This window comes from Gobius niger (assembly GCF_951799975.1).
Source record: "Gobius niger genome assembly, chromosome: 3".
Classification (NCBI taxonomy): domain Eukaryota; kingdom Metazoa; phylum Chordata; class Actinopteri; order Gobiiformes; family Gobiidae; genus Gobius; species Gobius niger.
In genome coordinates this window covers 25,653,642-25,671,435 of record NC_136854.1, presented here as the reverse complement: position 1 = coordinate 25,671,435, position 17,794 = coordinate 25,653,642, and the positions used below count along the sequence as shown (strand labels likewise).

The window sequence follows — 17,794 nt, the reverse complement described above, 5'->3', positions numbered from 1 at the left end:
GCAGGCTAACCCTGCTGTGACGTGCGACTTTAGTACCATTGACCCTTCAAAACTGGTGCGAGATTAATGTGGTTCAATCTAATATCACCGATGAGTAGTAAGATCTGAACTGTTTGATGACCACGCCTCACCCCATTAGTGCAGTATGTTCAGTGGCATGTTACTCCACTGGCTCCCTGCTTCTTCTTTTTCCAGAGTGTGACAGGTTGGTCACAAAGTCAACAGTAATAGTTTATCTTCTTGACTCTGTTGTTTCTGGAGAGAATGCAGCACACCCAAGACTTAATCACGCAAACATTTCTATCTCTGTCTTATCTTGTAGTCATGGTAACAACATTTTGTGGTGTTGCACAACAAACAATAAGGGCACTAAAGATGGGATAATGCACAATCACAGCAGGGACTAGGGGGAAGATTTTTCTGCGGAGTTTGCAAGTTCTCGCTTAGTTTGGACCAGCTAAATCATGTACAATAGGGTCCACTCTGAGGTCATTACTTGAGATTCTGAATCTCCAGTGGGACTTTTCTCAAATAACTGAGGATAGATTCAATAAAAATTAAAAAAAATCTCAAAATGTTTAGTTTTTTGAAGATCATACATAAATGAATTGTTTTATATCTGGGAAAAGACAAAAGCAGTTTATTTTATATATATATATATATATATATATATATATATATATATATATATATATATATATATATATAATTTTTTTTTTTTTTTTTTTTTTTTTTCCCCACACAATTATTTGCCTCTTCATTTTTCATATTCCTTAAATATCACCTGACCTTTAAATTACCTTTTGAATAATGCAATATTAAGGAAACAGAACTGCAACATATGCATAACATGAGGTCCGATCCAGTGCGTCATGAGTCTTGTCAGTGGCTGTGTATTTATCAGTGTTATTGCTCAACCAATGAGTGATGAGGGACAGGAACAAAGACGCACTTTTATAAGACACTGCACTTTCTCAGACAACAGCAGCAGAAGAGTCGTCCCAGATCAGCACACGCAGGTACGCACAACCTAAATATTACCAATCTATCATCGAGATTATCAAGAGATGCTATTTTTTTGATGATTTAGAAATCCTTGATGGTATGAGTAAAAAAAAACAGATTAAAGATTCCACTTAATTCCACTTATATCTGACCTTTTATACCAGATTCATTCCAGTCCAGCTTCTTCTTCTACTTCTTCAGGCCTCTCCTACACAATGGCCCCCAGCAGGTCCCTAGTGTTCCTAGTAGCGGTCTTGAGTTTGTGGGGCAGCGGTCACAGCTTCCAGCCCCTCTTCGTTCTGAACGGGAACTCCACCACTCACCGGGTCATCACCAGGCAGGCCATCCTGAGAAAGACAGCAGAGGTGTGCAGAGACATCGCGGCATCCGAGGGTCGGCCTTTCAGCCTTGTGGTAAGTTTAACATCATCATCATTTTACTGTCCTTTTAATCCTTAAATCCAGTGTATTAGTGGATATGTAATGTTATACCTCTTCTGCTTTTTTCACTGTTTGTTAATTGTATTAAGAGGATTGCATAACTGAGGAATACGCTATATTTCCGTTGGATGAGTACAACGACTGATGACTGATGATTACAGTATTCCGCAAGTCAATTCATGCCAAATATGAGGTGTTGCAGAGATTTTCATATGTCGTCGACTCGGTTGATGTTTGAAAATCTCTTCTACAATTGAACATTCCTGAACGACAGTGAGACAACTTAAAAGTATCCAATCTTAAAGGTGTACTATGCAGCCTTTTATGTGAAAAAAAAAAGTCTTGATATTTGCATGTATTTGACCTTTTAGTAACTCAGTGGCTTTATGGGTGCAACACGGCACCTTTGCTTCCCGTCACAGTGGACTTTATGACGCTCCAGAAGCAATTGTTACGAACCCTTAAAAACAATTAATCCTGGAGCGTCATAGAGGCCACTGTGAGGGAAAGCAAAGTTGCCATGCTGCACCCATGAAGCCACCGAGTCACTAAAAGGTCAAATGCGCACAAATATGAAGATTTTTTGTTTCACCTAAAAAGTTGCATAGTGCATCTTCAAGTTATCAACGTATGCTCATTTTAATATTAAAATGCTCATTTTAATATTAATATTTTTATATTAAATGAGCAGACTGAGGACCATACAAGAGAAAAGATGTATAACTAAAGAACCATTTTGAATTAGTTACAGTCTTTTAACCTCTTGACACCCGCCTGAACCAAGTGCATTTTCTCCAGTTCAGCTTTACCCAAGTGTTTACCCAAAAAACACTATAGGCCAGTATAACGCCTCGTTTGAAAGCTAAGACCTACAAAACTGATCTAAATGGATCTTTTTCCTCACGTCATCACTTTGACATTTCTTTCTATTGCTTTTTTCTTGTGTTTTTGTCACCTTTTCGAAACATTGTCACTGCTTTTTGTCACTTTTCTGTTGCTCTATTGTAATGTTTTTGTGGCGTTTTTAGCACACATTTTTGTCACTTTTTCGTCACGTTTTTGTCACTCTATTGTTGCATTTTGACGCTTCTTTCAAGAAGCTTTTCAGATTTGGGTCAAGCCAAACTAGAGAAAATGTGCTTGGTTCAAGTGGGGGTTTAAAATCTATGTTAAAATCCATGCATATTAACAATCATTGATTACTATATTAGTTAGTAAATGGCCTCAACATATATCATGCTTTTCCACCTACATCAGGCACTCAAAGCGCTTCACAACAATAACTCATTACAGAAATTTCAAAACAATATTAGACATCACTGTTTCGTCTGAAGGCCATCACTTCCTCATTTGTCAGTCATAGGTTATTTCACTCGTCGATAAACCACACCCAAACACACTGAAATGGAAATTGTCTTTTTTGAGAGGTGAAGTATAGTTAAAACTAGGGGGAAACAAACTTTTTTTTTTTTTTAATCAGATTGACAATGCACTGACAGTGGAGAAAGTGCAGTCGGCCTGCTCAGGAAACTCCACATTGGTGCTGTCCACAGTCAGGTTCCACACGTCCATAGCCACCATGTACTTCAGTAACGCGCTGGTCGACGTGGTCTATGCGCTCAGCGAGGAGCACCACTTCGACGATGAAACGTTCAAGGGAGGCAGAGAGGTCCTCACTACAGGTTCATAGAAATACACAGCAGAAATCGAAATCATGCAAATTGTGTACCTACTTCTTGTATCTGTTTTATGTGAACAGATGTAGCTGCTGTGAAAGCCAGTGTGAAGCTGGAGAACTACATGGCTGGGCGGCTTACTTTGGGACAGGCCTGTCACAGTCTTCAGGTAATTCTAGTTGTAATACCCTCATGAGTGAAAAGGGATCTACTATTGATTTTAAATTGAATGGTAAATAGAAATTGGCCTCAGTGTCGATCATGCTGTTTTTCTACCTTCATTGACCACTCATAACACTTTTGCTACCACTATTGAGCAGCTATTGTGCTGTCCGTTAGAGTGACTCAGATGTGCGTGTTTTTTATTTACTATGCAGTATTTTTTGAACAAACTGTACTTGTCTGCATTGTGAGAATATCTTGTTATTTCTGAAGGACTTCTACAGCCACAGTAACTGGGTGGAGCTGGGAAATACTTCTCCCTACAGTGCTCTCATCACCCCTGACCAGAACATGACAAACCTGGCAGGTACAAAGTAAATCCTCATGTTTTACAATGGGTTGGGTTGTTTCTGATGAATGTAAGTGGGTAACAAAGAATGTCACCGTGTCTGATTGGCCACATTGTTCCAACATCTTTCATCGTTCATGCCCAGCAGGTCAACAGAGACCAGTAAACTCAAATACTTCCTTACATCAACATGCTAGCATAAATCAAATGAAAACCAGTGTAGCCTGAATATCTCATTTGTAATTGTATTTGTAGGCCCAGATGTAGCGACATGTCGCAACTGCACAAATGGAGATTGTGCAAACAACCTCTTACCTGACCTGCTGCAACAGGGCCTGCTCACCTCCGGATACTTCAACATCTTCTCTTCTGAAAAACCTGCCGGTATCTAATCATTTTTGTTTTTGAGTTTTTGCCCCTACTATTAATATACTGTAGTTAAGTGTTATGTTTTCTTCCATGCTGGGTTGAAGGTAAATGCAGTCATGGAGGATCCTTTGACAAAACCAGCAAAAGAGACCCCATAGGAGGCATCAGTAAGGACACAGTGAGCTCCAGTCATGGCCCTCTTCATCAACAGGCTGCAGATCTAGCTGTGAATGCCACTGTTGAGCTGCTAGAGGACATCAGGCTGGCTGTGGGAGACACAAATTTTCTCAGGTTGAAAACCTTCTTTACAAAAGGTTATTGTATATATAAGTAATGATGGTAAAATGGTAAGTATTGGTAATTTGTTTTTTTGTTGCAGGCTGATGGGTCTCTCACAGTCCACTGTGCTGTGCTTTGTTATTGACACCACTGGAAGCATGTCTGATGACATTGCAGAAGCGAAGCGAGTGTCTTTTGAAATTATCGACAGAAAAAAAGGAACCCAACAGGAACCTTCCGCTTATATACTAGTGCCCTTCAATGACCCATGTATGACAGTCTTGTATTTCCCCATAAAGTTCCCAACATAATATATAACTGAACCTAAACTGCCTTTGTGTGACACATACAGCGGTAGGACCCCTGGTTCTGACTACAGATGCAGACAAGTTCAAAGCAGAAATCAATAAGCTGTCTGCCAGTGGAGGTGGAGACATCCCTGAGATGTGTTTGTCGGGACTACAGGTGTGTTTCTACAACAGCGACAAAAGCAGAAATATTGTCCAATTTAATTCTCTCTGTACAAATATGATTTGTTGAAACTTTTCTTCAACCACAACTTTATCGACAGCTTGCTTTGACGGCTGCACCCCCTTCGTCTGAGATCTTTGTCTTCACCGATGCTCCTGCTAAAGACGCGTATTTGAAAAGCACCGTCAGTGCTTTGATTGAGAGCACTAAGTCTGTGGTAATGACCTACATTCTAACATTGCGTTTGCAGATTCATCTTATTTTACAACTTTCTTTGATGAACACAGTTGAACACATTCAGACGGCGATAATAACGCTTATTCAAGCATTGACAAAGTTAAATTATGATTACGATTTCACATTGCGTTGTAAAGTGACCTAGATTTCTATTGTTTCCCCTTTACTAGGTGACATTCATGCTGACGGACGTATTGGACTCGCGGAGGCGCAGGAGTGTGCCGGGCCAACGGTCACAAGGAATTTCCCGAGCCATGAACCAGGCAGACGCTCAGCTGTACCGAGACCTGGCCAGAGCATCAGGGGGACAGGCCATCGAGGTCACCAAGGCTGGCCTGTCTGCAGCCACGACAGTCATAGAGGACTCGTCCACCAGCGCAGTGGTGAGCTACAACGCCTTTTGCAGAATCAACAAAACTTCATTGTTCCCCTTTTTATTCACAGACAACATTTTGACCAAGAAAACAACAATTTTGTATGAATGGAGAAAACATAGCTTTGCAATTTTAAAATATATGAGAAATATACAGCACAAAAATGCGATTAACTAAGACCCATTCAACTAAACCGGCCCCTTAAGAATTAAAGAGGGGGTATTATGCTTTTATTCAATCACATAGCACCAGTCTATAGGACACTACAATGATGACGAAACCTTCTGTTAGAATAACTGCCTTGTATAAAATTGCTCTCTCAAAATGGCTGTAGCAAATGTCTTGAAATGGGCCTCTGTCTCTTTAAGAACCTCTGACCCTTTCCGACACGCCCCCTCCACACGCTGTCTGTGGCATCAGTGAGGAGCAGTGGTTGGTTACTCGGCTGGTGACGAAAGCTCGGAGGCGTCTCCAGGAGGTGGGGGCGTTCCTAGGAGGACTCGGGCAAACATATCCCTAAAATGGCTGCCATCAGAGTTTTTACAGATTACTCAAAAATACGTGAATGTGCCAAGGCAACACTTCAGGCATGTTTTTAATGAGGGAATGACATAATAACATGATGTAAAGCTTGAAAAAGTCAATTTTGCATAATATCCCCCCCTTTAAATATTAGTGCACTAAAGTGATCAATCTACTGTACGTAATCGACTGTGCTTAAGGAAAACTATTTGAATAATTGTAAAAAGACGGCGCATGAAAACTTTTCATTCTTTGCTATTATTTCTTTCATTGTACTAAGGTTTACATTACTAAATTAACAGTAAAAATGTGAGTCATTAAACACTGAACTCTGTTGTTGCAGGTGAATGTCTTCCAAGTGGTGAGTAATCCAGGAAAGCCAGACAAATTTAACTTCACTGTGGACGGGTCGATAAAGAACATGACGATCTACATCACTGGCACCTCATCCCTCACTTTTAATATATCCAGCCCCTCAGGTAAGTTTTTTTTTTTTTTCATATCGTTGAGTATTTGACAATAGAACAAAATGTTAATGTGGTCTGATTCATAGGTGCCTCTCAGAGTTCGAGTGTGTCCAGTGGATCTCTGGCATCAATGACTACGGCAGGAAACCTCCGCCGCCTGAGCCTCAACGGCGACAACCAAACGGGATTGTGGGAAATTGATGTCAACTCCAACGACCCATACTCGGTCAAGGTCATAGGTCAGTAACTGTTGAGAAAGTGGGTCAGTAACATAAGAGAACTCGCTCTGAAAGACAAATAATCTGTACAATAAACTCAATTCAGTCAATAGTTAGCAGTGTTTCTATCATTGTAATAAGGGCGGTACAAACAGGTGTGTCGTTGTGTCATCAGGTCAAAGCTCAGTGAACTTCATCTATAACTTGGTTGAACCTCATGAAGGAACTCATGGAGACTACAGTTTGAAGGAGGGACGACCACTCACTGGTATAAAGTGTTGTCTCACTGTATTTATGAATCTCCTCTTTGATGCCACTTTCATTTTATCTCTGAAACGTTCCAAAAGTGATCCCGCTAATCCATCCTCCACATTTTGGTCACTTGTCCCGTTTCCCCTCAGTGTTTCTGTCTAATAACCATACCACATGGCTAGATTTCCATACTCATCCTTTTAAAGGCTTGTCTTGTTCGTTTTTGTTTTTTTACAGGGGGTAATGCTACGGTGTTGGTGACTGTTACAAGTGACGCCGTGAAAATCACAGAGGTCACACTGTACGACAGTTCTGGGCCCACTGAGGTCAACGGGACACTGCTGGTATCTCCAGTTATTTAAGAATAAACATTCAAATCTCAAAATACATTCAGTATAAACATATTTGGTTCTATTCACAGCCACAAGATGATGGGAACATTCTTGTGACATTTACGGACATCCCAGCGGGAGACTTTGTGCTTCGTATTAAAGGAGGGGACAGTACCAGCTCCAGGTCAACAACAACAAATGGCTTTCAGAGACAAGCATCCACTCAGATCAAACCATCCAGCATCTCAGTCACAGTAAGCTTAAACATTTATTTCAAAATGGAAATGCTTCTTGTGGAACGCAAACTGTGCTCTTCTCCAGAGTTCAAAGCTGTATTGCACCCACTGATGTCATGAAATGGACCCCTTTGTTATTTGAAATTATAAAACATGAAATATCTGTGAACACTGGACTTTTAATTTGAAATGTCACATGCGAAACTAGCGAGGGCGAGAACACACTGTACTTTCCGACCTCTACAGTGCACTCAAAGTGTGTTACATCAAGAGTGTGTGTATAAACCATTTACTGATTCACACACACATTCATTGAGCAGGGTACACAGACACTGATGTGAGGTGCCCTGCCCAAGGACACAACACCTATATACAATGAGATGTGTGAGATTGAGCTGTTACTTTTTGCTCTGCCAACTGACACATCAGCCTGTGCTTTTTCAATCATCTATTTTTCATGCTGTTTTAGGCTCAAGTAAACGGCACCTCCATTGAACCCGGCTCCTCCATCTCCGTTCCCTTCACTGTGGCCTCTATGTCCAATGGTGCAGTAAATCAAAATGCTTCCGGGACGTTCACAGTAAATGCCCAGAATGACCGTAGCTACACCTCCACCTCTCCTTCCTCTGTGACCATGAGTGGGGGCAGAGCCAACGGGACGGTCTCCCTCACTGTCCCGTCCTCCGCTTCTTCAGGCACCGATGTGACGCTCACCATCACCGCGCAAAACTCTGCGGCAACTGACATCAACTATACCGTGCTGCGCTTTTCAGTGACGGCAAAGGTAAGAGCAATATGTCCATCTATCCATAAGGGTGCATTATGGAACTTTTTCGGGTATTGGTTTTCACTGCTGACCAGAAACATATTGGATACTTGAAAAATAAGTATCCTCTACCATCATAGAGGTTACTGTGCTGGAAAGTAAAGGCGCAATGCTGACCACTCATACAGCTGCTGGGTCACTAAAAGGTAAAATACGCACTACTAAAAGATTTAGGATTTTTTTTCCACACAAAAAGTTCATTAAGCACCTTTAAAGGAATAGGCCACCGTTTTTACATACTGAGATATGTTCTTACCTTAGCTTTGACGAGTTCTTTAGGACCTGTCTGGTCTTCACCCGTGCCTTCAGTCACGTAAACACAGCGCAGACGGCGTTACACTACAAAGTATAATGAACTATATTGTAAGGCGTAATAATACCAGGAGTAGTTCGATATCCGCGCAGTAATCTTCACTTTACTGTGCGGATGCCAAATTACTCCTGGAATTATTAAGCCTTACAATTTAGTCCCTCCTTTTATCCGCTTAGAAAATCCACATTGTTTAATTTTGTGTAATTATACTTTGTAGTGTAACACTTCACGTAACCATATTTAAATAGGGAAAACGTGGAAGAGCTTGGTAGCTTCTATCTTGACCTGTTTTGGAGCTATAGTGGAGAGGGGGAGAGGCTAAATGCTAACGCCGTCTGCGCTGTGTTTATGTGACTGAAGGCACGGGTGAAGATCAGACAGGTCCTAAAGAACTCGTCAAAGCTAAGGTAAGAACATATCTCAGTATGTAAAAACGGTGGCCTATTCCTTTAAGTGTAGGGCCGAAAGTCCCATAAGGGGCCAACAAAGGCTAAACATCTGAGCAGAAAATATTTTGCAAATGAGTCCGAATCCATAAAAAGTCCTGCATTTGTTTTGACTTTTAAGATGGATATACAGTCATCTCTGTGTGTGTGTGTGTGTGTGTGTGTGTGTGTGTGTGTGTGTGTGTGTGTGTGTGTGTGTGCGTGCGTGCGTGCGTGCGTGCGTGCGTGCGTGCGTGCGTGTGTGTAAAAATTCTTGATTTAATAAAGTCCTCCAGAACTTTGCCCGGGGCTCCAGAAAACTAAAGACGGCCCTGATCATATACATTTTTACATTACCTTGACTTTAACAGGTGACCGATGTGACGCGGCCGGTGTGTGAAGTGGTCAGCACGACCGGAAACTGCTCGTCTTCCGTGTGCTCCTCTTCTCAATGGGGCCTGATAGCAAACATCAGCGACGGCGCGAACGGGACGGGCATCGACAGCTTGACCGTGCGCCAGGGCAACGGGACCCTCAACACCAGCACGTCGATCTCGGGAGGCGTGAGCGTCACTGTGGCCAGCTACAGCGCCTCCTGCTGTTCACCAAGTGTAGAGCTGAGGATCGTTGATAAAGTGGGCAATGTGCAGTTGTGTACAGGACAGGTCAAAGCAGCGGCGACGACAGCGGCCCCAACAGCCGCCCCAGCCAACACCACTGCAAACTCTACGGCCTTTGGGCTGCATTCAGTCAGTGTCAGGCACTCCCTATGGTGCGCTCTGCTGCTGCCCTTCTTATGGTGGTAAGCTGTGTTGGGCAAGTTACTTAAACATTGTAATATATTTTATATTAGTGAATGTAATATGTTTGTACTACATATTACTGTTTCAAAATTGTAGCTGAGTTACACTACTTTGAGTTAGGGGAGACCGGGGCTATTTGTCACACTTTTTTTGCTACAGTTTGCTGCTCATCAACAGAAAATCGAAGAGTCAGACCTGCATTAAATGAAAGCTTGAACTCTTGACTTGAAGTAGACCTCGCTCTGTTTTTTCCATCATATTCAAATTAATAGTTATTAGCCGTCAAGCACAACAAAATCGACTGTGACGATGTGCCTCATATGCAGGGCAAGTTGTCACAAGGCGTGGGGTTGATAAATCTTTTTTGCTTTTTGAGGTAAAAGGACAAAATACGTTTTAAAACAGTTGTAATGACAGATATGTTCATGACACTCATTTGAACAAACTGTTGATTGATTGATTTTTGCAAAATGCTCTATGAGGTGTAAAATGTACAAATTCACTAAAATGACCCAAACATACAGTCTCTATAAAATACATTAAAATAAAGTGATCATAAAAACATATCAGACACACAAGAAAAACATGTCCCACCATTTATACCCCATGTGACAAATGACCCCTCAGTTTAATGGCTTTAGCTCTAAAACGGCTCAATTAAAGGTAGCATCTCTGTCTTTCAGATCAGTGTCTTTTGTGTATGGCACTAACAAAAGGAACGCCCCCCCCTACAAAAATAACCCAAACATTAAAGTTTGGGGAAAAGCATAAAAATTCAAATGTGCCCTCTCCTCATGTCTTATTAGTCCAAATGAGGAAAGGGAAAATCTCTCGCACACTGTATACTTGCAACACCAGTGTTCTTTTATTAATGCAACGTTTCGGCCAGTGCCTGACGAAGGCCACTGGCCGAAACGTTGCATTAATAAAAGAACACTGGTGTTGCAAGTATACAGTGTGCGAGAGATTGTTCCTTTTCTACATTTGGCCTCCATGCCTTCTCTTACGCACCTGTTTAAAACAAAGAGATGTGCGAAGTAAACCTTCTTTAGTCCAAATGAGAAAATGATTATTGGAAGAGAAGAGGAATACCAATACACATATTATATATCAGTACCAGTGTACAGCGCCCTCTAGTGTGGCTATAAAAAGCAATTTGGCAAATGACTCTGTGTGACAAATAGCCCCAGTCTCCCCTACTTCTGTGTTACTTTTAAGTTACTTTTGGCAAAATATAAACTGAAAATAATAATAATGCCACTGAGCCAAAGTGCACTCAGTGATTTCCTTTTCCTTTGCTTTCCCCCATTCTCATTAACAACACGCAACTGCAGATCTTATGCACCGGTGTCCTACTTGACTTGGCATGCTACACTTTATTTTGGGGGAGTTTGGCATTTTTTTGTTCATACATTTGAATGCTCTTGTAACTTTAGTTGTAATGACTAATATATTCCCGTATATTTTTGTAACTCGTTACTTTTGTGATACGTTCAACACTTGTGGCAAGATAAGGCTTTATTTAAAGTTTAGAGATATGACGATGACGATAGTGATTTTTAAGTTGACTTTTCTGATTAATTACTCTGTGATACAAACAAGGGTTGGGCTTTTTGTTTGTTTTTTTAAATAAAGATTAGCACATTTGTGATCAGTGCATTTAAAGGTGAATTAAAAAAGACACGTGTTTGAATACCTAGTAAAGTTTTATTTATCCATTTCCAAAAAACATAACACAAACAACAAAAGGGGCAATAAAAATATAATCAATACTCTGTGGAAGAACCCAGGACAGCATCCAGCAGCCAAACAAGAATGGCACTTTTGAGGACCTGTTTCACCAAGCAGACATTTTACATGACAAGATCCAGCAAAGCAACAGCCTTGGTAAGATAAGGGGCAAATCTTGGTCATTTTATTGTAACATAAGGTAATCAATTGGTCATTTTTAACAACACAAGCAACCACAGAATCATAAACTACAAAACAGGAATTTAAAAACCCGATTGTTTCCCAATTAACCAGTAAACATTGAGACCAGTCACCTCACTGGAAAGAATAGCTTTTAGAAACACAACCAACACAAAGGATTTTGCCCTGCAATGTCACCAGCGTCAAAAGTGTACCACTACAATGCGAGGAGGTTTAAAAATAACCAAACTTCATAGATACACACACTTCATTCTACACCAATACCCTTCGATTAAGTTCCTTCTTAAAGTCTTGCACACATTCATGTCACGTCAAGTTTCATAGTAAGAAACCTACTATAGAATCAATACCCCAAACAGTATTTACAATACCCCATGTGTTACTCTTTTAAACAGAGCAGAGCTTAAAACTTTACACAGCTTGATAATTTGCATGACTGTAAGTTAATAGCTCGTGGTAGAGTGAAAGTTTCCCTGGATCTCTGTGTTCCTGACAACAGATATGGTCCATGTTTAACTGTAACTTTCAACATAATGTAGAAGACCTGAAGGCATAACATTATGACCACTTACCTAATGTCCATAAATGCATCAACATACACAATGTGATGCAAATTGAACGGACACGTTCCTATAAATTCGCCGATGGCTGCACTTCACTTTACAGTGCAGCAATAGCATGATGGTAAACAGGAGGAAAATGGTAACTCAGGATAGCGGGAGATCATGTATTTGGCAGTCCTCTGTCCACCCATTGCCAAGAAACACCATGTTTTCTTCAAACTGGGTTATTGATAATCATGTTACCGTGAGAACATCACATTTTGCAACCAAGCCCATTTCCTTCCTGTTACCACGCTATTTCTGTGCTGAAACTTAAAGTGCTGTCAGATTGATTACTACCGTAGTTTCTCTGAGATTAGAACACTGGTTGCACTTTTGGAGAAAGTTCTCTTGCTGCCTAATAGTATATGTTACCCCACCCCCCCACCCCCGTCCTTCCCCACTGCCCCAAAGACATGATGAAGAGCTCATCTATGCCCTTTGCTTCGTCCGTGAGTAGTTGTAATGTTGTGCCTGATTGGTGCATGTGGATCATTGACTAAATTATACATGTGATGACAAAAAGCTACAGTTACAGATAAATAGCTACAGGTTTGTTTAAAGCAAATCATGTGAGAAACTGTACAAATTATCAACAATAACTGTATGGCAAGACTCTCAATAAGTCGCTATGATGTGACATAGGACTTTGGTCCAACAAAACTGTAAAGGTAACACATTCCTTCATTGTCAAATAAGGTGTCTGGAAACGAGTTGAAAAAGTGCAAAACTGCATTTGTTAAGTTCAACTGGGAGGAACACGTGTCAACTACACTAACTAAAGAAGTAGAGGTTAGCCCTGTTGATTGACAGCTTGTCGATACCATTTGGCGAACGGTGATTGATTTGAGGAATATTTTTGAGAAAGTTGAACGTGAACTAAATGCATTGGGATTTGGCTCATCTATGTGGATGTTTTATTACACAGTTGCATGCAGAGGCACTGAGTTGAGTTTAGGCCTAAAAATACAGTATATTGTCTGGGCATGCTTACGCTTCAGTTTACACTCCTATCAGGCTAGACAAAATATATAAGAACTTTCAAGTTGGCATTCACTTTTTCATACTGTTGCACTAAGTATTCTGTACCAATAATCCATCCATAATAGTATGTACAAGATTACCATGGAATATACGTTTGATAAGGATTCCATGCAACACTATTGTAAGGAGTTGGTTTTTTCAATATTACCCAAACGATTTATATGGTTAATGTGAATTATGAGTTAGGATTTCAGTATTTTCGCCACTGAAAATCAAGTATCCATCCAATACTTAAAGGACAAGTTATAATAAAGCTCCCCAGAATGGCCTTATTCCTGGTTTGTGATCATTTAGGCCATTTTTGTACAATGACATCACATAACACTTGAGAGCCCAGCATTCATGTCAGGCAACACAGTAAAACATTTTTTGAACGGTTTGATCTTCATATAATTGAATGGCCATGTTAGATCACAACACACTCAAAGTGTTAATTTGACTGGTACTGTGACCGAACTGAGATAACTATAGAGGTATAAAATGCAAAAAAGATACACTAATATCCCTGCCTTTCCAAATGTAAGACAGATAGTTGGGAAACCTGAGGATTTCTTAAGAATTGTACTAATGTTGCATCTTTTCACAATGATTCAGTTTAAAATTGCAATCTGATCAGAAGGTCGGTTTAAATCGCAAAAATCACAAGTTACTTGGCTGTATTTTCCAATGATTCATCAAACACAAGGTCTACTGTACAATCATATCCTACTCTATTTAGTATCACCAACTTCAACACAGTTTTCATATAGTCATATAGTGACAAGTGACTGAAAAGGTACCATACTTAACAGTCATAGATTTGGGCACATTGTCAGCAAATGTGTGATAATACCACTGTCTATGTGGCGATAAGGCAACTACTTCATAGTTAAATAGCTTCAAAGCTATAATCAGGGATGTTAAATTAAATAAAATATGGTTGGCTAGACTAAGACAAAATACATTGGAAGTCCGCCACAACAGGGTGGCAGGGTTAACAGCTGCCAATGGTTTCATTGATACTGATGAAGAGTGATTGAGTTAACTGAAATACAGGTGTTTGGGCACTGGTGTTAGGAAGTTAGTCTCATGTGGCTACGGAAGAAAGAGCTAATTAACGTTGAAGTGCCATCTTCAGGCTTTTACTCTCCAATTTCAGCCAAATCGCTGCTTGAGGATGGAGCGGTGGTCGACTCGAGATGGTTTGAAACGGAGTTGGGAGCCGGAGCAGTGCCTTGAGGAACACCAGAGGGGACAGGTTCAGGCAGGGTCAGAGTTTCTGGAGCCGACTTTTTGCGCGGTCGGTCTTTGGGCACAGAGAGCGACTCTGGTGCATCTGTGCACATGGGGGTGGAGGGGGCACTGGCTGGGCCAGTCAGGGCACAGGACGACAAAGGACTTTCACTGATTGAGATCGACGGTGGAAACATCCCAATTTTCTGGTTGGTGGCCTCCTGGATAGTGCGCTCAAACTCTCTGACCTCATCCATTGTCATGTCTAGGATGGAAAGATAAAACTTTAGCCTTTTAGTAATTTCACATTTACAATTCAATTTCCCCCCAAAAAATATGATGTATTCAATATGACTTTAATGTTTTAAAATCCGATTTTAGTCTAACCATATCAATCCAGTCACAAGCCTTACTTCTACTACAGGAAAGTGTTCTAATTAGGAGACATGTTCAACTCTTTGTATGTAACTGTTGTGGGGTAAGAGAATGACATCACTGTCACATCACTTATTAACAGTCAACTATAACTAATATCGCAAACAAGAATCAAAGAATCAAAAGAGATAAGAGGCGGCGTAATGGAGATAAAGACAAAATGAAAGGACATACGCTTGCTTTGTCATGGATCTCTATTTCATCCAGTGAAGATGAGTTTGGAGTGGAATGCTCTTGCTGCTCAAGGCAAACTTTAATGTTGGTTTTCTCATGCATTTGTCTCTCGTAATCCCGTACGTCATCCAAAGTCATATCTGGAAGAATGGGCAGGGGCGGCATGGGGTTTGAAATTCGGAAATCTTTTCTTTTTTTCTTTTTTTTTTTAAAGGAAAAGGTTGGCTTACAACCAGGGTTGTTCCATGCATGAGAAGGACTGGAGGTATTTAGAAAGGTGAATGACAAGCCCAAGCCACATTAGTAAGAGCAAACTGTTACAGAATAGCCACCTCCTTGAATCAGGAAACAAGTAGCAATGTGATTGGTGCCCAAAGAAAAAGAATAGATAAAGAGTTTTAATCTAGCGTTAGAGGTGTGCAGTACATCACCAGTTGGCAAGCAAGGGGAGATAGAGTGATTTGGAGCAAGAAAAAGAGGAGTGGCTGATGTGATCTTGGCTCAAGCTCTAAAGCTATAACATAGTAAGTCTCAGCATCTATAGGTGCAAACTAGTAACCACCACTGGCAACGAGGTGTCGTGCTTTTTCATTCTGAGGTGCAAACCATGCTTGTAAAAATCTCTTGCATCTCAATTTCAACAAACACAAGTGTGAATAGCAATGAAAGAATCACAATCATGCTCCACAAAGGTGAGGGTGACATTGTTAGACGCAGTACAACAAAATAAGTGTTTCCATGCTGAGCAATGATTCTAAAACATTACATATTAACTATTATTTCCTAAAGTACTTACCAATCCATTCGTCAACCCACGCAAAGGCCTGTCTGTGCCCCAGAAGCAATACATCCCTTACCACCTGCATAGGAGAACACACTTATTATTATTACAGCTACAAATATCCCTGAAGCTCAAGTGGAAGCATTAGATTGTATGTCATTACTTTTTGTCACGCTTATTTGTGTATTTGTTGCCATAAATGTTATCAAAATAAAAAATAAACAAAAAGAGAATCACAAAACAAAGAAAAAGAAGAGAGAGAAAATAAGAGAATGGCCTGACCTTGTGCACAAACTGCTCCACTCGTGTCTGCAGACCCCACACTTCAAACTTGACAGTGACCAGTTTATAAGAACACATGATGGGATCCTGGCTGTCCCTCCAGCCCTCCTGCAGCATTCCTCGCGACGTCTTCTCTGATTTGAAGTATCGCAAATCCTACAAAGAAGAAGATGGAGAAACAATGCCACACACAAAAAAACAACAAACAAAAATCTTTTCCTTTGGCCAAGTTGTAAAATCAAACTTTAGAAATACAAAATGTCTTTAGAACAGTCTTATTTCAGATGTATTTTACTTATTTTACTTTATTATTAATTTTACAATATATTTTCTCCTGCGTGACTGAGAACCTGCTTAATTCCCTGGAACGTGGCATAGACAGGATAGGCAGATATATATATACACACTCACCTCCGAATCTTTGTAGTAGCGCTCAGGAATCTCATCATATACAATGTCTACAAAACAAATCTCCCTTTCTTGGTCCTTAAGCTCTGTGTCGAAGATCTGAGAAAAACAGAAAGATTCATTTGTCAACACATTCAAGCATCAACAGCATGTATTCTTTACATCCAGTAGAGGGCACTCTATATCCATGCGTGTCCTCTGCCTAAAGTACACTTGAAATACACAGAGCCTTTATGGTGTGAAAAATGTCCAGCTATATTTACAATTAAAAATCCATTACTACATCACTAAAACCTGTGTCACGTAATAAACTAGGAATAATGCCAGGCAATTATTTGGAATATACACTTCCAATGTACAGCGTCAAGGACACAGCCCCCATGTGCTCCTGTAGCCGTGTCACAGGCACTAGATTTATGAAGCGCTGACTGTTAAACCAAAGGCATGCTCACGGAGATAAGCATTAGGCTGCATTTTTATCAGCTGTTTTGACAGAGTAATAGTTTGTGTTAAACTGAAGATTTCAGGACGGTATTGTCTGACCTTGTCAACACATACATAATATGGGATAATAATAAAAGGGATAATTAGTGAGTAGATTTAACTCAAGGTAAATGAAAATGTTATTGTACGCTACTCATGACATACAGGTAAACAATGTATCGGAATAATTCAACATAAGGAAAGTGGGATTTTATTAATTTATTTTTTAATGGATTAAGAAAGCAAATTAGAGGGGAATAAAACTTCATTTCCAAAACCTTCATAAAGCCTTTGTTTTGATTGTGCACCTACAGACTAGTTGTTGTTAGCGTTGACAGTAAAGCCACGTTTTACACCACGGAAGTTGTGAAACGTGCTTATAAACTCATCCCTGAGAGAAACAAGTTAATTAAATACTTTGACGCAGCTACAACATTCTGTGAACAACCCCTGAATATATTGCTTTTCCCATGCAGGGAGTGTGGTTCACAGCACTGAAGTCATGTGTGGTGGCATGTCTGCGCCTATAAGAGCAGCAAGCTGAAAGAGCGAGTCGAGAGAGCTGGAGAGAGAGGAGCTGAGGGGCACAAGTGGAGGAGGTAAACGCTGACAAACGACAGATAAGTCTTGAGGGAGGGGGGGATTGTGGGTAAGTAAAGTGTGTGTGTGCTGAGGGGCAGAGGAG

The 17,794-nt window shown here is 40.5% G+C and overlaps 1 protein-coding gene and 1 pseudogene across 2 annotated transcripts in view; one reads left to right on the top strand and one right to left on the bottom strand.

Annotated features, from left to right (window-relative positions):
- The first annotated feature begins 931 nt into the window (after positions 1-931).
- On the top strand, positions 932-9,802 carry vwa10.2 (von Willebrand factor A domain containing 10, tandem duplicate 2). Its single transcript, XM_079553600.1, has 18 exons — positions 932-1,019; positions 1,207-1,418; positions 2,926-3,127; positions 3,205-3,290; positions 3,557-3,650; positions 3,888-4,016; positions 4,106-4,292; positions 4,381-4,550; positions 4,633-4,745; positions 4,852-4,968; positions 5,159-5,371; positions 6,228-6,363; positions 6,438-6,590; positions 6,745-6,837; positions 7,059-7,165; positions 7,243-7,407; positions 7,859-8,173; positions 9,325-9,802. Exons 2-18 carry the CDS (start codon positions 1,221-1,223, stop codon positions 9,757-9,759), a joined length of 2,913 nt encoding a protein of 970 aa, XP_079409726.1. The 5' UTR covers positions 932-1,019; positions 1,207-1,220; the 3' UTR covers positions 9,760-9,802.
- Positions 9,803-11,443: 1,641 nt separating this feature from the next.
- Positions 11,444-17,794, bottom strand: part of LOC306961059 (cytoplasmic phosphatidylinositol transfer protein 1-like) — a 50,300-nt pseudogene continuing 43,949 nt past the window's right edge. Inside the window, exons 6-10 of the transcript XR_013794272.1 lie at positions 16,630-16,725; positions 16,219-16,374; positions 15,952-16,015; positions 15,156-15,295; positions 11,444-14,811 (exon numbers count right to left, since the gene is read on the bottom strand). The product of XR_013794272.1 is annotated as a cytoplasmic phosphatidylinositol transfer protein 1-like (transcript). The remainder of the gene's footprint in view (positions 14,812-15,155; positions 15,296-15,951; positions 16,016-16,218; positions 16,375-16,629; positions 16,726-17,794) is intronic.